Raw genomic sequence first — 26,610 nt, forward strand, 5'->3', positions numbered from 1 at the left:
GCCTTCTTGGAAGGGGGGGGACAGAGAGGCCAGTTGGGCCTGCTTTTTTCACCCTGGGTCATGACTATGAGGAGCTCCGCATCACAAGGGGGTGGCAAGCATTGACCCTCTTCTATTGGAAGGAGGGGACAGCGAGATAACACGATCTTCCCCTTTTTCCTCCATATAGCCAGAAGGAGCCCCAAGAGAGGGAGGCCATGACCCACAACCTGGCCCTTCCTGGAAAGATCTGCAGACACACACTCATTCCTCGCCCCACCCACACCACCCCTTCCTCATCCAAGGGAAGAACAGATGAGATGTTAAGTCATGGGTAAGGTCAGACCTTGCAGGGAAGGAGTGGGGGGGCTGGGGCTGTGGAGGGGCTGAATCTGCTCTAATCACCCCTCACCCGCTCTGTTTCTTCCTTCCAGGGCTTCACACAATGCAGCTCATGTATGGCTGCGAGCTGAGCGAGGACGGGCACAGAGGAGGATACCGCCAGTATGGGTAGGATGGGAGGGACCTCCTCACCTTCGACATGAAGACCCTCACCTGGACGGCAGCTGATGGGCCAGCCCAGATCACCAAAAGGAAGTGGGAGGTGGAGCCAGCACTTGAAGTTTTACCTGGAGGAGGAGTGCATGAAGGAGCTGCAGAAACACCTGCACTTTGGGAGTGAGGCGCTTCAGAGGAAAGGTGAGGGGGAAGGTGGGGAGGGAGGGAGCAGTTCCTCCAGGTTCCCCCCTCCCCTTGTAGGATTCCCAGGTATGAAGATGCCCATGATGCAGCTGGAGGGTGAGGCTGTCTCAGTTCAGACTGTGACTTGGGAACTAAAAATACAATTGTGGGTATTATTCCAGATAAAACAACTCCCTGGAAGAAGAAACCCGGAGCAGAAGACTGAGCTGGCTGGGAAAGTTCTTCTCTTGCCTTTTCACTTTCTGCTCTGGAGAACTTTTCTATCACTGTCTTTTTGTCAATTCTGGGAGTGTTCAGAGATGCCCTTCTTGCTTTGGAGCATTTGCACTGAGTGCTGAGGGATGCTGCAGCCTCTTTCTGCAGTTGTGGGGTATCCATTGTTAGGGGCAGGCGGTGGATCAGAAGGTCCCTTCCTTCTGTTAAGCTGCAGCACCAGCCAAGGACCCCAGTCTTAACGCTGGCATCACCACTTTTCCACAGAGCGCCCAGTGGTGAAGGTGACCCGCAAGGACAGCCAGGAGGGCTTGGAGACCCTCCTCTGCCGGGCCCACGGCTTCTACCCCAAGGAGATCGATGTCACCTGGAGGAAGGATGGGGAGGTCAAGGAAGGGGACACGTTCCGTGGGGCTGTTAGCCCCAATGCAGACGGAACATACTACACCTGGTTGAGCATCGAGATTGACCCCAAGGAGAGGAGGCGCTACCGATGCCATGTGGAACACGATGGGCTGCTGGAGCCCCTGGATGTGGCTGTGGAGGAGTCTGGTGAGAGACTGCAGTGGGGAGGCCTCAGGTGTCTTTGTGGAAAGGGGAGTGGCAGAAGGGGAAACCCCATGTGTATGTTAGGGTGCTTATTTGCCCTGTGTTGATGGCCAGAAGTATGTCACTGCTAACCACAAGGTGGGCAGAATGACCCTGGGGCGCAAGAGACAGAAACTTCCAGTTCTGTTGCTGTGAACAGGACATGAGAATGCCAGTAATAAATTGTAGGGCATAAGATTGAAGCCTGTCGTGCTGACCTCTGGCAGGGCCTCCATGGGGAGAGGATTGCACCAAATGCAGGTTGGGACTTAGAGGGGCTTAGTTCCATGTCTCGCCTGTGTGAGGTCCCAGCCACAGCGCCCCACATCTCCAGCTGAAGGATCTCAGAAGCTTTGCCCAAGACTTTGGAGAGCTGATTCCATTCTGAGAAAATATATGTGTGTCCTATTTCACCCTCAGTGCCTGTTCGTCTCATCACTGTGGGGGTCACCGTGTTGATCGTGCTTGTCCTGCTGGTTGCTGGAGTCATCTTCTACATCAGTAAGTAAATCCCTGGCTGCATTAGTTGAGCCTTTTGTGGGCATAATGTGGTGATAGATTTCAGATTATGCGCCCCTTGAGACAGGGAACTGTCTTCTAATTCCGTGCCGTGAACCCAGAAGGAGTGCTATAAATGGTTGATGATAGGCTGGTGGCAGAGGTGGAGTTGGTAGCCCAAGTCCTGGTAGTGCGCACAATTCCCCCTTCCTCATAAATGTCATTTTGAGCATGGCCGAGGAAATACCTGAAAGCTGTCTGGTTCTCCACATGAATTAGAACACAGGTTCTCTTCATTTGATGGTTAAGTAATCTTTTCATGATGAACCTGCAAAATCCAGCTCCTGGATTTCAGGGGGTTGTAGGTATTTGATGGTTACTGTATTCCCTGGTCAAATTATCACTTAGATGACAAACACATTGACTAAAGTTTTTGAATTAAATCCCAGAAATTTTTTTGGAATTTGAATGTTTTATAAAATGTACTGCTTAATTTGATGGTCAGAACCATGGGAAATCCACTAAAATTGAGTGACAGGAGAATTAGAACAGACGAAAGAAAATATTTCTTTAACCAGTGGGTAATTAATCTGTGGAACTCCTTGCCACAGGATGTGGTGATGGCACCTGAAGGCCTAGATGCCTTTCAAAGGGAATGGGACAGATTTCTGGAGGAAACGACCATCACTATTACAAGCCATGATGGGTATGTGCAGCCTCCTGGTTTTAGTCACCCCTGCTAACTGGTTAAGAGGCACTTTTTCAAGTGGGTGCTCCTCTTTTATTCAGCAGGGGGAGAGTAACTGGCCCTCCTCACCCCAGCAGTGTCTTTTCTAGTGGCTGTCTGCTGGTGTTGCATCTTTTTAGATTGCGAGCCCTTTTGGGACAGGGAGCCATTAGATATTTGATTTTCTCTGTAAACCGCTTTGTGAACTTTTTGTTGAAAAGCGGTATATAAATACTGTTGTTGTTGTTGTTTAGAGTTGGGATACCTCAGAATGCCAGGTGCAGGGGAGTAGAAGCAAGATGCAGGTATCTTGTGGTCTTGGGTGTTCCCTGGGGCCTCTGGTGGGCCACTCTGAGACGCAGGAAGCTGGACTAAATGGGCCTTATTCAGCAGGACCTCTGTTCATATGGTCCTTTGGTTAGCCAACCTCCTTAAAGTTGGAGGATTTATATTTTCCAGCTACTCCTGAGGCCCAAGTGAACATAAGAAAATAAGAACAGTCCCGCTGGATCAGGCCATAGGCCCATCTGGTCCAGCTTCCTGTATCTCACAGCGGCCCACCAAATGCCCAAGGGAGCACACCAGATAACAAGAGACCTCATCCTGGTGCCCTCCCTTGCATCTGGCCTTCTGACATAGCCCATTTCTAAAATCAGGAGGTTTCACATACACCTCATGGCTTGTACCCTGTAATGGATTTTTCCTCCAGAAACTTGTCCAATCCCTTTTTAAAGGCGTGCAGGCCAGATGCCATCACCATATCCTGTGGCAAGGCGTTCCACAGACCAACCACACGCTGAGTAAAGAAATATTTTCTTTTGTCCGTTCTAACTCTCCCAACACTCAATTTTAGTGGATGTCCCCTGGTTCTGGTGTTCTGTGAGAGTGTAAAGAGCATCTCCCTATCCACTCTCTCCTTCCCCTGCATAATTTTGTATTTCTCAATCACGTCCCCCCTCAGGTGCCTCTTTTCTAGGCTGAAGAGGCCCAAACGCCTTTCCTCGTAAGGAAGGTGCCCCAGCCCCGTAATCATCTTAGTCACTCTCTTTTGCACCTTTTCCATTTCCACGATGTCTTTTTTGAGATGCGGCGACCAGAACTGGACACAATACTCCAGGTGTGGCTTTACCATAGATTTGTACAACAGCATTATAATATGAGCCATTTTGTTCTCAATAACTTTTGGCTGAATTTTTCCATTCTTGATTGTCTACCAGTACTGCTGATCTTATGTTTCCAAGCACGGCTAAAGGATCTGGTGGCAATTTGTATCTTGTCACTTCTCTGGTATATCAGAATATACCTCTGGTGGAAGGGATTGTCACTCCCGGATTGGCCTTTTCAGCCACACTAGACGCTGTGCCAGAACCACCTTTCAGAGCGCGATACCATAGTCTTTCGAGACTGAAGGTTGCCAATACAATACCTCTGGTATACCAGGGGCAATCCTGGTATGTCCAAAAAACATGTAGCAGGCCTGAGGCTGCCTTGCCATGCCAACTCCAGCTACAATCACTGCATATACCTCAGGGAGCCTTGCAGAAGGTCGCGCAGGGCTCCTTGCACCCCCGGGAGGATGCAGGAGGCTCTGGTAAGTGCAGCCAAGCCCCTGCAGCCCCCAGAGCGGCATGATCCTGGGGATCACGCCGCTGCCTCCTCCCTGCCTCCTGGCTGTCCCGCCCCTTAAGGGGGCAGAGGCCAGGGCCCACAGGCTGGGGAATCACAACACCGCAGTTTGCAAAGCCCTGCTGTAGAGTAACAGCTGCTGTAGGTAAATCTAATAGACACAGTAGAACAGCAGATTCAACACACATAGCTACTAAATGAAAAAGAAGGTTTGTCTGTTCTAATTCTCCTGTCACTCAATTTTGGTGGATTTCCCCTGGTTCTGACCATCAAATTAAGCAGTACATTTTATAAAACATTCAAATTCCAAAAATTTTTTCAGGGATTTTATTCAAAAACTTTAGTTAATGTGTTTGTAATCTAAGTGAAAATTTGGCCAGGGAATACAGTAACCATCAAATACTGAAATCTGGAAAACCTAAAAGAAGGTTTACTAAGTGAAAAAGGAAAAACCTTCTGAATGAAGGCACATTCAGAGTAGAGAACCTTTGCTAGAGATTATTAAGCATAGACTAGAGGAGCATCTGCTCCAGAGGGTTTGAAATTTGAGAGCTTTGCCTCTCTGTGGAGGGTGGGATTGGATCTGGAGCTCCCTTCCAGCCCTGACTTTCTGATTCTGTCTCTGCAGAGAAAGGACGAGAGAAACCAGCCTACCAAGCAGCATCAAATGAGTGCCTCCTTCCGCTTGGAAATCCTAAAAATTGAGGAGCAGAATGTCAGTGTTGTAGTTGCAGCTGGTGTTGAGTCCTGCTGGCCAGAATGGCACTGGAGGGCCACTCATGTGGAGCTTGTGACTCTCATGGTGTCCGGTTTACGCTGACTCCCTGTTCATTTTGGGGTCCAGCTCAAAGATGCTGGTTGTTGCCTTTAAGGCTAAATGGTTTGGGTGAAGTGTGGGGGTAGGGAAGGGGGGTTTGACCTGCTGTTTTCAGAATTTGGGTTTTTTTCCTTCCCCCTCCCAGGTCACTGCCTTTACCTGGAGAAAGGCTTCCTTGGGGGTCAATGGTAGCTTCTCTCATGGGGCCGATGCCTGTTGTGAAAGAGGAACAATCCTGATCAGGTTCTTTCTGCAGTTGCTGTTTACCTTGGGAAAACCAACGTGCAGGGCCCAGTTCCCCTCAGCCCAACACCCTGCCATCTTCTGGGCTCCCCTTCTGCCTGAATTTCCTTTCCTGAGCTTCCCAGCCCTGAGCCCTTCTCCCTGCCTGCCCTCCTGCCTCCACAAGCTTGACTACTCTCCTGTTCCTCTTTACGGAAGCCTCTTCCTCCAGCCAGGTTGATGCTTCCATTGCCTCGCAGAAGCTTCCCATTGGTGGCAACTCATTTGCTGCACACTGCTTAAAATATGTATGAACCTTCTATGACATCACAGCAACTCAGCCATTGGGAGGCAGGGAGATCACAAAGGCAGAAGCATCCAGCTTTTGTTTCTTATATATGGTTTGAATTTGTATTCAGCCTTATCTTGAGATCCTGGCAGCTGAATATGCTTTTAAAGTGACATAATCCAGTTAATCATCTGGGAATCTGTCAAGGTGGGAGGGGAGAACTTTCATGGCAGGGAGAAATGTTGCCAATCATAATAGAAAACAGAGCCCCGAAACTGGGCGCAGTCTCAAATGGCCTGGTCTCGGGACCCCCTGCTCTGCTGTGACTGTTCAGGGGGAGCCCAGGTTGAGGGGAAGAGAGGTCATGATGTGACAAAGTACAGACAAGCAAGTCCTTTTTCAGCAACTCCCACTGTGAATGTGGAAGGGGCTCTTTGGGACTGGACAAGGAGATGGCTCCTCCTTGGCTACACTGCAGGGTTGATTTGCAGTGGCTGATGGCTAAAGCCGTATGATTGGAGCTGAATCAATGGGACAGGAGTGGTTTAGTGCACTGGGTGGAGGGAGATCCAGGTCTAAATCCCTGCTCAGCCCTGAAGCTCTCTGGGTGCCCTTGGGCCAGTCATCATCTCTCAGGTATAACCAACCTCACAGGGTGGTTGTGAGATAAAATGAGGGGGGTATGAATCAGGTCCACTGCCTTGGAGGAAGGGAGGCAGATAGAAATGCAATAATAGAGATAAAGAGCATGACTCACTCTGCCTAAGCGACCAGGGGTCTGACAGCTCCGCCAGAGGTAAATGAAGGGGTGTCTTTGAGAGGATCAGCGTCCATCTTGGGAGGGGGGTATCTTATCACAGACTCTCCTGGGGATGCACCTGAATCTTCGGAGGGCTTCTGCTTTTCTGTGGCTAAACCTCAAGACTTTCTTAGGGGGATAATGGAAACTGGGGTGGGAGAAGATGGGATGAGAAGAACTTCTGCCTCCTGTCAGCCCATCTTTTATTTCACCGAAACTGGGGGTTTATATCTATTTATATCTTTGAAGGGTGGGCTCTGCTCAAAGCATGAATGAGGGCCCTATTTGGGGTCTGGGAAGGGATTCACCTCTGGGTCAGGGTGTGCAGTGTCCCTGTAGGTTTTCTGCCTTCCCCTGAAGTCTGCAGTTTGGCTCGATCGCTCAGGCCCTCATCTATGCAGGCACCACCTCCTCTGTGTGTTACACCTGAGTTCGGTTTGTGACACAAGAGGGCTGGGGCCTCGTCTCAGAGGGCTGGGACCAGGAACACAGCCAGGTCCCCTCCAGCTCTAAGATCCTACTGCTCTCGCACTGAAATGTCCATGATGTTGGATGAACTTTCCCCTCTTTTTGGTTTTTGTAGCTTGATCTCCTCTTAATGAAGAGAGCAGAAGGAAGTTGAATTGTTAATTACTATCATTAAGAATATCCCTGCCATTCATGCTGCTCGATTACTTTTGAGAAACACTGCGAGGACCAGGCCCGTTCACATGGCATTCCTTGACCTGGAAAAGGCTTTTGACCGTGTCCCACACAAACTTATCTGGCATGCCCTATGATAATGTCCCTGAAGCCTCAACTACTGTACCATAGTGTCATTAGCATAGTCCAATGCTCAGTGGGACATCACCTCCCTTCGCCATCAACGTCGGAGTACATCAAAGATCAACGCTTTCGCCTCTACTATTTGTCCTTTGCATGGACACTGACGCTGGACCTCCAGTCGCCTCACCTGTGAGGACCTGTGAGAGCAAACGCAGCAATGGAACAAACGGCTCGGTGAATTTGGGCTCCATATAACGGAATATATGGAATGCGGGACTATTAGCATTGGTGGAGAGGATGTGAAGAAAGCAGAGCAGTTCAAGTATCTTAGCTCCCTCATACGCAGCAATGGCGATAGCTTCTCAGATGCTGACGCCCATGTCAATGCTACCTGGATGAAGTGGCGCCAGGTGACTGAGTCTTGTGTGATCATCGAATGTCCCGATGCCTTCCTTAAGTCAAAGATCTACAGAACTGTAGTGCACCCTGTTGCCCTCTATGGGTCGGAGTGCTGGCCAGCGTGAGCACACCCTACTTGTGATGGAAGTGCGAATGCTGCAGTGGTGCCTTGGACTGACGTGATTCGATCGTGCCACAAACAATGATGTCCGACTAGGGAGTCCGACTAGGAGTTGCACCAATTGTGGAAAAAATGCAGGAAGGAAGACTTAGATGGTACAGACACGTCATGCGCAGTAAAGAAGATTCTGTGGCGAAGACAGCCATGTATCTGGACCCGACTGGCCGGCGACCCTGTGGCAGGCCCAAGAAGCGGTGGATGGATTGCATCCAGGATATGAAATGCATGAGAGTCACCCTGAGGATGCCCTGGGTCGAGCCAAATGAAGACGGACATGCCAAAAAGCGGACCCCTCCATAGCGTGGGAACAGCGCGAGGAAGAGGAAGAAGAACATCCCTGCTGGCTGCACCTTCAGTTCTTCATGCCATTTTTTATGCAGCTGACACTTGATTTAACGGAGTGTTGGGGTGGAAGAGGTCTCTGTATAATGGTAAATGTCGCTGTCAAATCCAGACACACAGAAGTTGGTGGAGACATCCATGCGCGAAACATCTATGTGGCTTGTCAGGCCTTTGGCATCCCAGGCCCTGAATTGTTGTAAGCCAGGATGTGGAACAGCTGCACTGTGTATGTGTGCGATTAGCAATCAACTGCACCTGTGTTAGGTGGGAGCCATGTGACCTGGGAGGATGTGTGCAGAGTCACGTAGGCTATGGCGGAGTCGTGCAATGCACCACTGGACAGCCAGTCAGAAAGGGTCACAAGACTGACTTGTGAAGATGAGGTCGCCCTGTTCTGATTGGCCGGCCCCAGTATATAAGGGGGCGAGAACAGACACCAAGTGTGGGTTGTTGTGGTGGAGTTTCTGCGTGTTGTGCTGCTGGTTTGTTCTGTGACTTGGACTGCCTTCTCGTGACTGTGACCTGCGGTATCCCTGACTCCTGGACCGCCTGACTGACTGCTCTTCTGCCTGCTCCTTTTCCAATACCTGCTTCTGCAACAAGCAAGCCTGTGTCTGCTCTTTTGGCTCTGTTTGGGATCGCCTGCTTCTTCTGCTGTCCCCCTACGCTCCTGTGCCACTTTTCTATGGGGAAGGCAAGGGCTTTCCTCCCCTGCTGCCCTGACATGGCTGATCTTTAAAGGGGCAGAAAATGTCCATTGATCCAGAGTCTGTTCAGTGGAGGTAGTTCTGATAGTCCGTTGCATGAACCAGTCTTGGCTTTACTGCAGCTCCAGCATTTTGTTTCCAGCTGGCAAAGGGATTTGCGGGTGTTTGTGTGCGCAGAAATTTCTTTCAGGTGGGTCTGGGCTAAAGTTGTTTTTCAGTGGATTTTAAGAAGAATCTTATATTGCTATTTGCAGCTAAAAACCCTTTCAAAGGGGCAGAGATTTTCTTATGTGTGCACCAAGTCTGCTATGCTTGCACAGCTTCACTTCCAGGGGACTGTACATAAGCTGAAAGATCTTTCACTCATGGCCCAGAGCTGTTGCACCTGTGAGAAAGCAAACTGAAAGACATGCTGTGTGTGTGGGAAAGTGTGGAAGGCACAGCCTTCCTTCAGTTGGGGGTCAATAACACACATAGTTTAAACAGTGTATTAAGCTTAACAAACCATCTGCAGTGATTCTGAACATACTGCTTCTCCCTGCTGCGTTACTCTTTTTTTTCTGTTTAATAAATTGAATTAAACATATACACATGTACGTTATCTAGGGCGATTATCCATGAACTAGGCTAACTCTGGCAGTTCCTGGTTGCTGCAAGGCTCCTGGTGCCTGGCCAGGCTGCTGTGATGTCACAGGATGGACAATATTGTGAAAATTGCTCATCTGTTAGTAGCAGAAGACAGACTGCTCAGGGTCACTGCAAAGGAAGGAAGGAAGGGTGTGGGAAGAGACAGTTTGGCAGAAAGGAGGGATGACGACTAATAGGTAGAGATGGAGATTTGCAGCGGAGAGAAAAGAAAGCCTGGAGCCTTGAATGAAGCAGGAAAGACCATCATGCCAAGAACTGGAAGTCATGCTAAACCTCCATTGGAGCAGCCAGGGAACCCGTAGGAAATCCCCTCCAAAAAGCTACTCCCAGGGTTCAGGTGAGGGTATAAATTAGGTGAGCCTATAAATAAATTTGATAAATTAAAGATCAATAAGTCACCCAAGAGTTATTAAGGAATTGAAGAATGGTTGCAGATCTCTTGACTAAGATATGCAACTTGTCCCTCAAAACGGCCATGGTGCCAGAAGATTGGAGGATAGCAAATGTCACACCTATCTTTAAAAAGGGAAAGAGGGGGGACCCGGGAAACTATAGGCCGGTCAGCCTAACATCCATACCGGGTAAGATGGTGGAATGCCTCATCAAAGATAGAATCCCAAAACACACAGACGAACAGGCCTTGCTGAGGGAGAATCAGCATGGCTTCTGTAAGGGTAAGTCTTGCCTCATGAACCTTATAGAATTCTTTGAAAAGGTCAAAAGGCATGTGGATGCGGGAGAACCCGTGGACATTATATATCTGGACTTTCAGAAGGCGTTTGACACGGTCCCTCACCAAAGGCTACTGAGAAAACTCCACAGTCGGGGAATTAGAGGACAGGTCCTCTCCTGGATTGAGACCTGGTTGAAGACCAGGAAGCAGAGAGTGGGTGTCAATGGGCAATTTTCACAATGGAGAGAGGTGAAAAGCGGTGTGCCCCAAGGATCTGTCCTGGGACCGGTGCTCTTCAACCTCTTCATAAATGACCTGAAGACAGGGTTGAGCAGTGAGGATGCAAAGTTTGCGGATGACACTAAACTTTTCCGAGTGGTGAAGACCAGAAGTGATTGTGAGGAGCTCCAGAAGGATCTCTCCAGACTGGCAGAATGGGCAGCAAAATGGCAGATGCGCTTCAATGTCAGTAAGTGTAAAGTCATGCTCATTGGGGCAAAAATTCACAACTTTAGATATAGGCTGATGGGTTCTGAGCTGTCTGTGACAGATCAGGAGAGAGATCTTGGGGTGGTGGTGGACAGGTCGATGAAAGTGTCGACCCAATGTGCGGCGGCTGTGAAGAAGGCCAGTTCTATGCCTGGGATAATTAGGAAGGGTATTGAGAAGACTTGGAAGTCTTGGATAAGCAGCCTGGCAACCCAGTGATTAAGGGGGGTTTCCCCAAGCCCCTTTCCCTCCTTCGGTTCACCACCAGAGCCTTGAAAGGCAGAGAGGCACAGGCAGGAAGGAGGAGGGAGCGCTTGACGGGCATTCCAAAGCAGAAAACGGTGGAAGAAGGGAAACAGTTCATGGGTGATATGGGGGGAGGGGGGCTGGCGGATGGCTGCAGTGCCCCATTGCTCTGAGCCTTTTTGGTATAACCCTCCCCAAGGGGACTATCGTGACATGCACGGTGAGAATGTTCTCTTTGACCTCCAAGTCTGACTGGTCAGAAAAGAGCCATCCTAATTATCTATATGATGTTGCCCACGTGTGCGTCTTTGGATAGAAAGTTCTGAGCTCCATCCCGAGCTTCTTCAATACCCCACACATCCCCAGGATTCACAGCATTCTGTTCTTTGAGAATATTGTGATGGGCAGTGAGGTATATCTGCCAACAGAAGCTCTTGCCACACTCCAAGCATTTAAACGGCTTCTCCCCAGCGTGGATTCTGTGATGATCAGCAAGGTTTCTGTTACAGCTTAACCCCTTTCCACACTCTGAACACTTAAATGGCTTCTCCTTAGTGTGGCTTCTTCAATGGTCAATAAGATTTCTATTATACCTGAACCCCTTTCCACACTCTGGGTACTGATACGGCTTCTCCCTTATGTGGACTTATGTGGACCCAAAGGATCTCCTCTATGGAGAACTCGTGCAAGGAAAGCGCCCTACAGGTAGACCACAGCTGCGATACAAGGACATCTGCAAGAGGGATCTGAAGGCCTTAGGAGTGGCCCTCAACAAGTGGGAAACCCTGGCCTCTGAGCGGCCCGCTTGGAGGCAGGCTGTGCAGCATGGCCTTTCCCAGTTTGAAGAAACACTTGGCCAACAGACTGAGGAAAAGAAAGAAGGCCCATAGCCAGGGAGACAGACCAGGGACAGACTGCACTTGCTCCCGGTGTGGAAGGGATTGTCACTCCCGAATTGGCCTTTTCAGCCACACTAGACGCTGTTCCAGAACCACCATTCAGAGCGCGAAACCATAGTCTTTTGAGATGAAGGTTGCCAACAACTTATGGTCATTAAGTTTTGAACTCTGACTGAAGCATTATGATGCTGAGGACTGTTTTGTGCTCCCTAAAGCATTGGGTGGGCCACTGTGAGATAAAGGAAGCTGGACTAGATGGGCCTTTGGCCTGATCCAGCGGGGCTCTTCTTATGTTCTTATGTTCTTATCACCATGTACTTTGCAAAGAAATAGTGTGTCTCAGACACAAGAACAGACAGTGCTCCACCCACCCCTCCTGTAAGCTTACTAACACTAAAGCAACATTTTGGTGTTGCGGCATCTCCAAGACTTCCTTGCCTTTGTCAAAGGAAAACAGTTGTGTGAAGCTGAGGCATTTTACATCATTTCTTTCTGTCATATAATTGCACATCCTCCCTGCCACAGACACGTACACAGAATAACATTCATGCACCTGCTCAGATGGGCTTTCATCTAAGGAAGTTTAAGTGAAGATCCATTGCTGAGCCTTTAAGGCGTCCCACAAGACTCTCTTGCAAGTGCCTCTGAGGTTCACTGACACAGAGGTCGTCCTCCGCAGGGCTCAGATCCACACCTGCCGCTGCATCTTAGCCAAACCTCCCAGGAGACCTTCATGACGACCCAACCTCAGCAGGCACTCTTGAAATAAATTACCCCATGTTGCTCTTCGGAGTTCGGATGTTTACGTTTTTCAGTTTCTGAAAACTCCCCCAAGCGAGAAGCAAATTACCACCTTGTGATAATTACTGTACAAGGGGGAGAATCCCTCAGGAACACTCTGGGCTCTCTGTGAGTCTCCAGAGACAACTGCGGAGCAGGAGAAAACATGTTTGCACAGCTCGCTCAGTGCAAACTTTGAACATAGTGCTGCTTGCTAGTCCTTTGTTCAGCAAGACCTTCACAGCATGGGATTACCCTGGCGATGTGTACGTTCTTGAAGGAGAAGGGTGGCAGTAACAGATCAGACATGCCCACAACTGCCACCCAACTGAGGCCTTCTTCAGCCATCGGGCATCAGAATCTGAAAACGGCAGAGCCAGTAGATCCCCCATGGACTTTCTTTTAAAAAATGCTTTATCAGTTTCCTTAACAAATGACAAACATCAATCAAAGCATATAACACAAAATACATTCTATAAAAAAGCATATCCTCTTGTAGGCAACCTTCAGTCTCGAAAGACTCTGGTATTGCGCTCTGAAAGGTGGTTCTGGAACAGTGTCTAATGTGGCTGAAAAGGCCGATTCGGGAGTGACAATCACTTCCACACCGGGAGCAAGTGCAGTCTGTCCCTGGCCTGTCTCCCTGGCTATGGGCCTTCCTTCTTTGCCTCAGACTGTTGGCCAAGTGTCTCTTCAAACTGGGAAAGGCCATGCTGCACAGCCTGCCTCCAAGCGGGCCGCTCAGAGGCCAGGGTTTCCCACTTGTTGGGGTCCACTCCTAAGGCCTTCAGATCCCTCTTGCAGATGTCCTTGTATCGCAGCTGTGGTCTACCTGTAGGGCGCTTTCCTTGCATGAGTTCTCCATAGAGGAGATCCTTTGGGATCCGGCCATCATCCATTCTCACGACATGACCGAGCCAATGCAGGCGTCTCTGTTTCAGCAGTGCATACATGCTAGGGATTCCAGCACGTTCCAGGACTGTGTTGTTTGGGACTTTGTCCTGCCAGGTGATGCCGAGAATGCGCCGGAGGCAGCGCATGTGGAAAGCGCTCAGTTTCCTCTCCTGTTGTGAGCGAAGAATCCATGACTCGCTGCAGTACAGAAGTGTACTTAGAACGCAAGCTCTGTAGACCTGGATCTTGGTATGTTCTGTCAGCTTCTTGTTGGACCAGACTCTCTTTGTGAAAACGTGGTAGCTGCTGCATCCAACAGATGGGAACATTTCAAGAATGCCGTTTACAACAACGCCTTGTTCATATATGGCAAGAAGACCAACAAGACGGCAGACTGGTTTGAAGCCCACTCTGAGGAGCTGACACCAGTCATTGAGGAAAAGAGGAGAGCTCAAGCAGCATAGAAGGCCTGTCCCAGTGAGCGCAACCTGCAGGTCCTCCGAGCTGCTCGCAGCAGACTGCCAGGAGATGTGCTAATGACTACGGGCTCCAGCTCTGCTCCCAGATACAGATAGCAGCTGACACGGGCAACATCAAGGGGATGTATAATGGTGTCAAGCAGGCCCTAGGCCCAAAAAAAGCATATAACATAAACCAAACCATTAAAAACTCTGCAAACGTATCAATATTCTCACATGCCACTGTCTATTGTATGGTATTGCTTAAAGAGCTTCTGCCTATTAACACACACAACCCTTCCCCATATGAAATTTCTATGCAGACATTCCTCTAACCATCTGCGTATTTCCCTTGACAATACTTCAACATAAGTACATATAGGATTGCAGCCTTAATCCTACATAAGAACAGTCCCGCTCCCATGCACCAGGCATTCTGAGGTAGCCTACTTCTAGTCAGGTGGTTGAACATACTCATCATGGTTTGTAACCTGTGATGGATTTTTCCTCCAGAAATTTCCTCCAGAAATTTAAATCCCTTTAAAAGGCATCTAGGCCAGATGCCATCACCACATCCTGTGGCAAGGAGTCCCACAAACTAACTACATGCTGGGTAAAGAAATGTTTTCTTTTGTCTATTCTAACTCTCCCAACACTCAATTTTAGTGGATGTCCCCTGGTTCTGATGTGAGAGTGTAAAGAGCATCTTCAAGAGGAGCGCAGTTGGAACCCCGTTCCCTAGTCCAGGGATGGACAGGGAGATGCTCTTTTCCCTCTCACATAACACCAGAACCAGGGGACATTCACTAAAATTGAGTGTTGGGAGAGTTAGAACAGACAAAAGAAAATATTTCTTTACTCAGCGTGTGGTCGGTCTGTGGAACTCCTTGCCACAGGATGTGGTGCTGGCGTCTAGCCTAGACACCTTTAAAAGGGGTTTGGACAAGTTTCTGGAGGAAAAATCCATTACGGGGTACAAGTCATGATGTGTATGCGCAACCTCCTGATTTTAGAAATGGGTTATGTCAGAATGCCAGATGCAAGGGAGGGCACTAGGATGAGCTTCAGGGAGGCTAAGTTGCACAAGAGGGGGCTGCTCCTTCTCCCCCTCCCCGCACACGGAACTCACTGTTCTTTTTAAACTGGTCTTTTTAAACTGGTCCCTGGTCAGGGGGAGGGTCAGTGGAACATATCTCACAGTGGCCCACCAAATGCCCCAGGGAGCACACCAGATAACAAGAGACCTGCAAGGCTTCCTGGGAATTGTAGTTAAGAACATAAGAAGAGCCCCGCTGGATCAGGCCACAGGCCCATCTAGTCCAGCTTCCTGTATCTCACAGCGGCCCACCAAATGCCCCAGGGAGCACACCAGATAACAAGAGACCTGCAAGGCTTCCTGGGAATTGTAGTTAAGAACATAAGAACAGCCCCACTGGATCAGGCCACAGGCCCATCTAGTCCAACTTCCTGTATCTCACAGCGGCCCACCAGGGAGCACACCAGATAACAAGAGACCTGCAAGGCATTCTGGGAATTGTAGTTAAGAACATAAGAACAGCCCCACTGGATCAGGCCATAGGCCCATCTAGTCCAACTTCCTGCATCTCACAGCGGCCCACCAAATGCCCCAGGGAGCACACCAGACAACAAGAGACCTGCAAGGCATTCTGGGAATTGTAGTTAAGAACATAAGAACAGCCCCACTGAATCAGGCCACAGGCCCATCTAGTCCAGCTTCCTGTATCTCACAGCGGCCCACCAAATGCCCCAGGGAGCACACCAGACAACAAGAGACCTGCATCCTGGTGCCTCACCTGCATCTGACATAGCCCGTTTCTAAAATCAGGAGGTTGCACATACACATCATGGCTTGTAACCCATAATGCACAGAAGTGGTACTTCCTGATATAATTATCCAAATCAAAGTGATTTCTTCCCCTTCCAGCCGAAGCTCAAGGGACTTTTCCCCAAGGATCGCTTTTGAAACCAACAACATCAACAGCAGGGCTGAGAGCAACAGGAGGCAAGTTCTTGCAACACAACATGCTGGGCATAAAGGCCTCCCATGCCACTAAGAGGTCGGGCTGAGCTGCAGGGCAGGCAGGGGCTATGCCAGGCAGTTTTTTAGTGCCATCCCAGGGGACTCTGCAGCCATGGTGGCGGGCACCATCCTGAGCAGAAGCACTGCAGGCTCGACCTGGGCTCTTCCGCATTAGCTGGGGCTGCTATGGAGAGCCCCAAGGGGGGTGACTGAACAGGGCACCCCAGGGTGACACTGCTGCTGCTGCCCCAGGCAGCCTGCGGGGTGCTGAAGGCCAAATGTCCCCTGAATCTGGCACCGGATAAAATAGATGCCTTCAATTATTACAGGCCAGGAGACCACCTTGTTGCTGGTGTTCTGTCCACCACGTACGTTCTGTCTTTTCCCAACACGTTTAAGACGCCTCCCTCGACTCGCATGTACCTGTAAGTCACGCGTGTGCCGCTGCCCTGTTGGAGTTTCTCCCCCTCTGGGCTTGGGCAGGAGTTAGGGGTGGGGGAATCAGCCCTGAGACAAGGTCTCCTGGCACAGGCTGCATCGCACACTGCAGCTCTCTTGGAACTGGGACGTGCGGTCGCGGGGCCGGGTGCCAGCAGGCTTTTCTGCTGCAATTTGAGCAAAATAACAAGCACATGACCGGCCCCATCTACCGGGTAGATGGGGCTCGTCAGCCTAGGAAGGCAGCTCATCTAAGAGAAGGAAACTCTGACCTCAAACCTCCACTGCCTTGTGGCTACATCCAGTTCTGGAAAAGGCTTCAGGAGTCAACCTCAAGGCAAAATCAGGAGCCGGAGTCCCTGAGGCAGTTCATGGCTGAACACAGTCACGTTCTGGCAACTCCTGCGACGCCGCTGGAACCAACCGTATTGGCCTCTGCCTTTCCATTGGACCATTCCAGCGACGTGGAGAGGGGGGATTTGCTGCATGGGTAACAGCCTATCCTCCATACCTTCTTTACCCAGGCTTCGCGCACTGGAGAGGACACTCCAACTTCGCCATACGGCGTCGGCACAACACGGGAAGCAGCAGTTTACCGGTTATAAGTCTTTGCTCGATTGGCGTAGAGCATGACGCCAGGGGCTGCTTCCGACGGTGGGAGAGATCATTGCATCTCATTGGGCAGCTACCGCCCGCCTTAAGCTGGGCAGTCCCCAGCCAGTAAGGTGTTGCCTCGCCACGGTCCGTTAACCTCATGGGGTGCGTGGGGTTTAGGGTGAAAACCGACAAGCAGATCGACAACTCTGCAGACACTTTGCCAACAGTCTGAGGCTAAGAGGCAAAGAAGGAAGGCCCATAGCCAGGGAGACAGACCAGGGACAGACTGCACTTGCTCCCGGTGTGGAAGGGATTGTCACGCCCGGATTGGCCTTTTCAGCCACACTAGACGCTGTGCCAGAACCACCTTTCAGAGCGCGATACCATAGTCTTTCGAGACTGAAGGTTGCCAATACTAATACTAATGACCGGCCACAGACTGCAGCTATGTTGGGGCTTGGTGGTTGTCAGCACATGCCATGGCAGCCTGTGTGTGTCGCATCCCCTCTTAAGAGGCCGCAGCTGCTCTGAGCTGAGCACTGCAGAATCCGCAGCAAAATGAATTGTTCTGCGTCACAGTCTTTGTATCTGGAAGACGGAGATTCTGCTCGGGGTCAGTTCACCTGCTCTGGGAGCCTCTGCGGGACAGGCTGTGGCAAGACCCAACAGGCCAGGCAGAGAAGAACAGTGAGCTCCGTGTGCGGGGAGGGGAAGGGGGAGCAGCCCCCTCTTGTGCAGCTCAGCCTCCCTGGACGCGGGAGGGGGGCGCAAAGGAAGTCTTTGGTGGGTTGACTCTAAATAGACCAGTTCCTTTTGAGAGATCTTGGTTTAGGGTTAGTTCAGAGCTTGACTTCTCCATCAGTTCCCTCCCCCCATTTCAGCAGCGTATCTACCCTGTTCCTTGCAGAAACACCCAGCCCTGCAAGCATTTCTTGGGAGCTCACGTTCTCCTTGTGAGGTCAGGCTCCTCCCCCCTCATCCGGCCCTGAAGTGGACCCCCAGTGTGGCTTTGTTCAGGAGAGGCTGCTGCTCACTCAGTCGGTGGGGTTCCTCTACTTTGCTTCCAGAAGGCCCCAGACCATCCCTGGCCACATCTCCAGTAGGCTGGGAAAGAGCCCCGAGTCTGAATCCCACTGTCAGCCTGCATAGATGTGCTGAGTCCGAGGGGGCCCCAGGCTTCCGTCTCAGCAGCTTCCCACGTTCCAAGGAGCAGGTGGTCATGAACGCATCTTGCAGCAGGTCTGCCTCCCAGCACACACCTGGCGTGATGTGGGGAATGGCAGCTGTGCCTCTGAATCGGGATCTGGCAGGAATATTGTTTCCAGAGGAACAGCTGGAGACTGGAATACCTGCAAAGGCCTCAGCAATTAGCTAAAAAAAATCAGGAACGCGTCTCCTGTTGTTGTCTCTGACTGCTGTGATGTTGACCTTGTCGCAGATTAACCCGCATGCAGCACAAACACTTCCTGCCCATCGTTTCCGCCGTTCGCGAGATCAGTCGGGACGCCCGGCTCTTGCCCAACCTCACCCTGGGCTACAAAATCTATGAGACCTACTTTGATGCCAGGGTGACGTACGACGCCTTGCTGGACCTGCTCTCCACGGGGCAGGCGAACATCCCCAACTATGACTGCAGGAGGAGGCAGGACAACCTGGTTGCTGTTCTTGAAGGGACTGGATTTGACACCTCAACCCACATCTCGGGCATGTCCGACACCTACAAAGTCCCACAGGTATGAAATGGTGGGGAGAGACACGCTGGTCCAGAGAGAACAAGGGCCCTGGGCATCCAGAAATGAGGTTGGAGACCTGAGAACAAGGGAGTTGAAGGCTGTAGCATAGATGCTTCACTTCCCTGAGGGCACGCAGAGACTCCTTTGGCCCCACTGCCTCCCCCCCACTCTCTTTGCCAGAGTGGATGCGAGATCCACAGAGAACAGCAGCAGCGACCCCTCCTTTAAATGGCTTTCAGTTGTCTGAAAAAATGACCCTCTGGCTCCATTGTGGTGACCCCTGAGCAGCTGTCCTGGAGCCATTTAAGCCCCTTTTCAGTGCATATCCATACAGTGTTCAAGTCTGGTCCTTCCCCTCCCATCCTCTTTGAGCAGAAAGAGGCAAACTCCTGCACAGCACTGAACGCGAAAGGCAACAGCCCCCCATCGAGGACTGGGGTCCCCAAATGTCCTGCTGCCGGGTCCACATCTCTCAGTTTTGCCCTTCTGGTGGACTGCAGTGGGTCAGCTGTAGCTAATAATCCCTGCAGTTTGTACATAACTTGAAGGGCTTTCAGAATTGGAGAGAAATACTTACAGCCGAGACACCACCTTGTCGACAAAGGTCCGTAAAGTCAAAGCTATGGTTTTCCCAGTAGTAATGTATGGAGAGCTGGACCATAAGGTGGGCTGAGCGCTGAAGAGTAGATGCTTTTAAATTATGGTGTTGGAGAAGACTTTTGAGAGTCCCCTGGACTGCAAGGAGATCAAATCAGCCAATCCTACAGGAAATCACCCCTGACCGTTCATTGGAAGGACAGATGATGAAGCTGAAGCTTAAATCCTTTGGTCATCTCATGAGAAGGGAGGGCTCCTTAGAAAAGACCCTGATGCTGGGAAAAACTGAAGGCCACAGGAGAAGGGGGCAGCAGAGGAGGAGATGGTTAGACAGAGGCAATGAACGTGAATTTGGACAAACTTCAGAAATTAGTTGTAGACGGGGGGCCTGGCGTGCTGTGGTCCAGGGTGTCACAAAGAGTTGGACACGACTGAACAACAACACTTGCAGCCATTTCCAACATCTGCCTCTGTGGGACTCTCTGCTCCCCCCCACTGGTCAACTGGTTCCAGTCCAGTTTTTGCTTCACCCTGCAGGAGGACAGAGGAGGGGGGTGAATAGCAGAGGTGGGTGCATGTACTTTGAAAGCCCCTGGGCTGCAGGCCTTAATGTGGGGGCCCCTTTCTCAGGGCTGGGAAAGTTATGCATTAAACTGATTGGAGAGGCCAGCAGTTTGCATGACATTTCAGTTACACCCGAAAAGTCCACGTCTCTGTAGTCTGGAAGGTGTGATCTTGTGCGCAAACTTGCGCAGAGCAGCAAATCGCAAGCACCGAAGGCCTCCCTCTTTCTCTCCTCTGCAGGTGAGTTACGGTTTTGCCTCTCGTCTGCTGAATGACAAAACCCGGTTCCCCTTTTTCTACCGGATGGTCGCAGAGGAAGACTCCAGGTACTGGGGGGTTGCCAAGCTGCTCCTGCACTTCCGGAGGACATGGGTTGGCCTCGTTGCCTCAGACACAGAAGACGGAGAGGAGTTCAGGAGGGCTGTGTCCACCGTGTTCGCCAGGAGCGGTGTTTGCATCACCTTCGAGGAGATGATCCCCACCCTGGTGCAGTACAAGGACTTCTCCCGCATGCTTTCCTTCCTCCGGCAGAGCCAAGTCAACGTCGTCATTTGCCCAGGGGATTCTCAGTCCATGTGTGGCTTGGCAAGGGTGGTGACGCACGCTGAAGAGCACCAGGACGCACCCACGGTGGGGAAAGTCTGGGTCGCCACCGCTCTGCAGGATGTCGGCTTGAGCACCTTTTACAGCATCTTTCGCACCCAGCCCGTTCATGCTTGTTTCACCTTCTTAATCCAGACCGGAACGGACGAAAAGCTCCTTCCACTGCTCTCCACCCAAGGTTTTCGTTGCACAGACTCAAAGCACAAGCTGTCTGTGAAAGTTCGGACCAGATGCCGAGAGAAGGAGAAGGAGACCCAGCCCCAGAACGGTGCGCCTGAGAGCAGCCTGTCCATGGAGAGCGTCAGCATCTACAACAGCATCCAGGCTGTGGCGCAGGCCTTAAATGAGGCATACGCAGCCAGGTCCAAGTGGGGAGTGATGCGGAGGCCTGGAGATCTCCAGAAGCTGCAGCCGTGGCAGGTACTGCTCCCCCCCAGGTGGTTCCACTGAAAACCACCCTCAGTTCAGCTGTTCAATTCTGTACTCAGTGAGCCCTTCAGATGTTGAGTTGAAACACTGCACACATCTGAGGCCAAAGGCTCCAAACCCTGCACTCTGCTGAGGCCCTGCCACCGTCTAGCTGTCCCTCTGCTGGGACAGACCCCAGATATTGTCTTACAGTCCAGTTGGTGTGAATTGTTTCAGTTACATGTGTGGGCAGCCATATGAGGAACCCTTTTAGGTCAACCAAAGATGCCAGTCTGATGTCCCTGAGAGTCCACAAGAGAGCCATGAGAATGGTAGTTCTCAAAGGCTTTGCCCCTCTACCCACTAGGCTTCAAGGCATTCTGTCTCCCATCACAGAGAGTCCCCCAAAGCAGGCAGGACTAATGACACCCTCCTCCTCCTCTATGAATTTGCTTTCATTGGCCCTGAGCCAATGACTATATGGTGGTCCTGAGTCCCCCAAACTGTTTGTGTGTTACTGTTGTTCTTTGTCTGTTCTGGATCATTTCGTTGGTTGACCCACTTCACCCACTGGGTGACCCACTGAAACACTTCATTGGGTAATGCAGAGTTTTAGCATGATGGGTGAGGAGAGGAAGAAAACGTTTGCACACGATAGCATTAAAAAACTAAATATGTATTTAGTTTTTTAATGTATTTTCAGGACCATCAAAATTAAATGTTTTTTAATGTATTTTCAGGACCATCAAAATATACGTGGCAGTTGGTGTAAAAGGATGTGTCAAAAAGCAGACCAAGGAGAAAAGAGGCACCTGAGTGGGAACAGGATTGAGATTTACAAAATTATGCAGGGGATGGATAAAGTGGGTAGGGGGATGTTCTCTTGCCTCTCACACAACATCAGAACCAGGGGACATCCATGGAAGTTGAGTGTTGGGAGAGTTAGGACAGACAAAAGAAAATATTTCTTTACTCAGCATGTAGTTGGTCTGTGGAACTCCTTGCCACAGGATGTGGTGATGGCGTCTGGCCTGGATGCCTTTAAAAGGGGATTGGACAAGTTTCTGGAGGAAAAATCCATTACGGGGTACAAGCCATGATGTGTATGCGCAACCTCCTGATTTTAGAAATGGGCTATGTCAGAATGCCAGGTGCAAGGGAGGGCACCAGGATGCAGGTATCTTGTGTGCTCTCCCCCTGGGGCATCTGCAAGATACAAGAAACTGGACTAGATGGCCTTTGGCCTGATCCAGTGGGACTCTTCTTAAGTTCTTATGCTAAGTAGTGATTTTTTTAGATTGTGAGCCCTTTTGGGACAGTGAGCCATTTAGTTATTTGATTTTTCTCTGTAAACCGCTTTGTGAACTTTTAGTTGAAAAGCGGTATATAAATACTGTTAATAATGTTAATAATAATAGTGCAAAACACAAGACTCTGTTGCACACTTTTATATCTGGCAAAGTTCCCCCAAAGTAGATAGTTCCCAGAGTTCCCTGCTTGTAGCTGCATTTTTCCTGGGACAGTTCCTGGCAGCCACTGGAAAGGGGACAGCAGGACAGCTGATCACAGCCATGCAGAAGCAGAGTCCAGGGGACCTTTAAAGCTCTTCCTCTCAGGCCTGGCAGGTCAGCAAGGGAGGAGGCCGTGGCTCAGGGACTTACTGGCACAGTGTTGAATGAGAGCCCACAAGCAGCAATCCGTGTTGATAGGAATTGCTATTAGACGGGTGGTTTTGCACGGGGTCTCCAGCATGGTCTTCCGCTTTCTCAGCGCTGCTGCTTTCTTTGCCATTCCAGCTTCACCCTTTCCTGAGAAACTCCCGATTTTACAATGTTTCCCTGGACGGGATCTATGGGGACCAGAAGGCTGACTTTGACATTGTGAACTTGCTGGCGCTTCCCAATAAGTCTATTGCCAGCATAAAGGTTGGGAGAATCGGGAAACAGACACCCCCAGGAGCAGCACTCACCGTGAAGCAGGACGCCATTGTGTGGCCCAGGCCATTCAAGCAGGTGGGGAACGCCACTGGTTTCGTGCAATTCTATCTGCCATCGGTTCCAGTCAACCAGCTGTTTTACAGAATGCAAAAATATGTGGTTTCTCCTTCCAAATCAATGCACTGTCTAAAAGCACATGACTTAGGAGCACGCAGGTGCCAGCAGTTGGTTGCAGCAGAGTCAGGGCCAGGCCGGGAGGCCCAGTTCTCCAGCTCAGGGTCCCTGAGGTTATCAGCTTGAGCAGGCAGCTGGAGAGGCTTTGGCCTGAGCCACACAAGAAGAAGGCGGGTGAATCTGCGGACCAGGCAAAAGGCCCCGCAGCAAATACAAAGCCCCTGAGGAGGGCAAGTGGCCCAGGGGTGTGGCCAAAGTGGGCCAGAGTTGGACCACAGGGGAGGTCCACCAGAGAGCCTGAGAGGGGTCCTCAGTCCATTGGTAATTCTCCATATCAGGGAAGGGTCTCAGGAGCTGGCCCACAACAGGGCTTTCCCATTGGCCAGGAGCACCACAGCCAGCTCTGCCTGGGAGCCGGGACTGCTGCACCTTCTTCAGACCTGGTTCCTCCCAAGGTGCCCACACTGGGAGTTCTTCCAGGCAGCTGTGCACAACCACCAGTGCCGTCAAAACAGACCCCACTCCGCTTGGCAGGGAAGCCAGCCAGGCTAGATGGTCCAGGCTAGTTGGTCCAAGCCAGCCAGGCTGGACTAGATGGGCCTTTGGCCTGATCCAGCAGGGCTCTTCTTGTGCTCTTATGTAGGCTGGAACGGGAGGTCCTGCATGGCCTTTCCTGATCTCTGGCTCTTTTTCAGACCTGGGCACTTCCACAGACAAAAATGCCCCCCCCATTTTGTTTGTCTCCTGCTCAGGCCCTGCCCCGTTTTAAGTGCACAGACAGCTGCCATCCAGGCTACGCCAAGGTGGTTCAGAAGGGACGGCCCTTTTGCTGCTACGCCTGTGCTCCGTGTGCGGAAGGGACCATCTCCATCCTGGAAGGTAGGAGACCCTGCAAGAAGGGCAGGGGGGCAAAGACATGCCCAGCCAGAAAGTGGCAGCAGGAAGGCCAGTGACCGAAGGGGTGATGGCAGGGAGGTGCCTCTTCACAGCTTCACTTTGATTAGGAATGCCTAACCCTGGACACAGCAAGGCATCTCCTGGAAGTCGAGCTGTGTGTCTCAAGGTCACGTTGGGACCTCCAGGGTCGGGCTGCGCGGGGAACAGCCAGGGGTGGTCAGCAGCACCCCCCACCCCAGCTCTTTATGATTTAATCGCAGTCAAGTTCTCTGTTTTCACACCATTATGTGCAGTTTGGCCCACAATGCTCAGGGCAAAAAGACCAGCCTGTGTGAAGGAAGGAGGTCCTTCCAAGCCTGCCTCAGAATCTCCTGTGCCGTGCCGGGTTCCGTGGCAGACTAAAGGCCCATCCCGTCCAGGACTGGGCTGGTGCAGGGGTGGAGTGATGACAGCGGAACGCAGTTTGGTTGTTGTCAAAGGGGAGGCTGGTTGCTCCCCCTAGAAGGTTAAGAAGCAGGGGCAGGGCTGGGTGGGACAGGGAGGGGGTGGAAAGAGGAGGAGACTGGGGCAGGGAGGGGCAGATTGTGGCTGGAGAAGGGGTGGTGTTCGTGGCAGCCATGCCAGCAACATCCTATCCCCTGTCCTGGCCTTAAGCCACCTTCCTGGGTACGTTTGAACCTTGGCTGGCAAAATAGCTGGCACAGATCGGAGTAGACCCAGAGGGAAGGCTTGAACTTTGAAAAGCTAAGCTAAGAACAGACGGATCCCCCACCCAGGCAAACTTGCTTCTCTGTCCGGGTCCCTTGACCAAACCTACCCCGGCTCGGGAGGGGGGAATCCTACTTTTGTTTGGACTTCCTCTGAACAAGCTTGCCTGGTGATGGAGCCAGAGAGGCTGCCCTGGGACCCTCTTTCCCTGCTGCGATTCTGCACCCAGCCAATGCATTTGTGGCTCTTAGATTATCACTGCTGTCACGTTCTTTCTGCTGTAAGCAGCACCAGCTCCTGAAGAGGTGTGAGAAAGAACTGGCGCTGCTTGGGATCTTTTATTTAACTTATGGCCCAATCCTGTCCTGGGCAGCAGTGTGGACACAGCCTCTGCTGCGTGCCATGGGCTGGCTGGGGATCAGGCAGCAGCAGGGAAGTAAGTAAAGAACTTTTATGCTTACCTACTCTGCCTCTCCCAGGTCCTCAGTGGGCCTACTGAGATCTATGCTGGCTCTTGCTGGCATAAAACCCAATAGGTCCATGGGGGCATTTTGTAGGATGTCTTAGCTGCCACCAGGATCCACCTCCAGCCCACCTGTGACATCCCTGCCTCCGATTTGGCCCATTCTCTGCCCCAAACCCTCCACAAATTGTCCCCTCCACCTGGACCAGTGCAGAATCCTGGCATCCACACAAAGCCTCTGGCCATCATGTGCAGTGGCTGTGCAACATTTGTGCCATCACAGAGTCACTCATGCCAGGAGATCGCTAGATCCACTACCAAAATCGGTACATTGGATTGGGCCATTTTTAAATCCTGTTTTCTATATAGACACTACTCAAGGCAACCTAAAAAATAATATGATTTAAAAATCTTCTTTTCAGACACAAGTGATTGCACAAAGTGCCCGGAAGACCAGCATCCAAACAAGGCCCAAACTCGGTGTGTCCCCAAGGTCGTAACATTCCTGTCCTACGAAGACTATCTGGGGGCCCTTCTGGCGTCTTTTGCCTTGGCCTTTTCTCTCACTACAGGTTTAGTGTTAGGAGTTTTCATCAAACACCGGGAGACTCCAGTAGTCAAGGCCAACAACCGGGACCTCTCCTACGTCCTCCTCGCCTCCCTCCTGCTCTCCTTTTTGTCCTCCTTTCTGTTCATCGGCCGGCCAAGGAGGGTGACCTGCCTCCTCCGCCAAACGGCCTTCAGCATCATCTTCTCCCTGGCCCTCTCCTCTGTCTTGGCCAAAACCGTCACCGTGGTGGTGGCCTTCATGGCCACCAAACCAGGAAGCAGGATGCGGAGGTGGCTGGGGAAGGGCTTGGCCAACGCCATCGTCCTCTCGTGCTTCACTGTCCAGCTCGGCCTCTGCACCGCTTGGTTGGGGATCTCTCCACCCTTCCCAGACTCCGACAGGCACTCCCAGCCCGGCCAGATTGTCCTGCAGTGCAACGCGGGGTCCGTCACCCTGTTCTACGGCGCTTTGGGCTACCTGGGTTTCCTGGCCGCCGTCTGCTTCACAGGGGCCTTCCTGGCCAGGCGGCTACCTGGGGCCTTCAACGAGGCCAAGCTGCTCACCTTCAGCATGCTGGTCTTCTGCAGCGTCTGGGTGGCCTTTGTGCCCGCCTAACTGAGCACGAAGTGGAAGCACACGGTGGCCGTGCAGGTCTTCTCCATCCTGGCCTCCAGCGCTGGGCTGCTGGGCTGCCTCTTCGCCCCCAAGTGCTACATCATTCTCTTGAGACCTCACCTGAACACCAAGGAGCAGCTAATGACCAAAAGATAGCATCTGAGTCTTTGTTTTTTACCTTGGTGGTAATTTGTCTGCCATGTTAGTAACGATACAAACATATCTGCTTTCACAATGAGTGCTTTGAATTCTCTTCCCTTCACATATTGAATATAAACCTGCTTGGGCAGAAATTGTACCCCATGCCATAAGAACATAAGAACAACCCTACTGGATCAGGCCAT

At 51.3% G+C, this 26,610-nt stretch overlaps 2 protein-coding genes across 2 annotated transcripts; both read left to right on the forward strand.

Annotated features, from left to right (window-relative positions):
• Positions 1-202: 202 nt before the first annotated feature.
• LOC136639289 (major histocompatibility complex class I-related gene protein-like) lies at positions 203-5,047 on the forward strand. Its single transcript, XM_066613350.1, has 5 exons — positions 203-313; positions 414-678; positions 1,162-1,446; positions 1,903-1,983; positions 4,962-5,047. Exons 2-5 carry the CDS (start codon positions 549-551, stop codon positions 5,036-5,038), a joined length of 573 nt encoding a protein of 190 aa, XP_066469447.1. The 5' UTR covers positions 203-313; positions 414-548; the 3' UTR covers positions 5,039-5,047.
• Positions 5,048-7,488: 2,441 nt separating this feature from the next.
• On the forward strand, positions 7,489-26,266 carry LOC136639213 (vomeronasal type-2 receptor 26-like). Its single transcript, XM_066613215.1, has 6 exons — positions 7,489-7,745; positions 18,456-18,750; positions 20,152-20,934; positions 22,719-22,934; positions 23,786-23,912; positions 25,674-26,266. The coding sequence occupies exons 1-6, from the start codon at positions 7,489-7,491 to the stop codon at positions 26,264-26,266; spliced, it is 2,271 nt and encodes a 756-aa protein (XP_066469312.1).
• Positions 26,267-26,610: the final 344 nt, after the last annotated feature.

Source organism: Tiliqua scincoides, chromosome 2 (assembly GCF_035046505.1).
Source record: "Tiliqua scincoides isolate rTilSci1 chromosome 2, rTilSci1.hap2, whole genome shotgun sequence".
NCBI lineage: Eukaryota > Metazoa > Chordata > Lepidosauria > Squamata > Scincidae > Tiliqua > Tiliqua scincoides.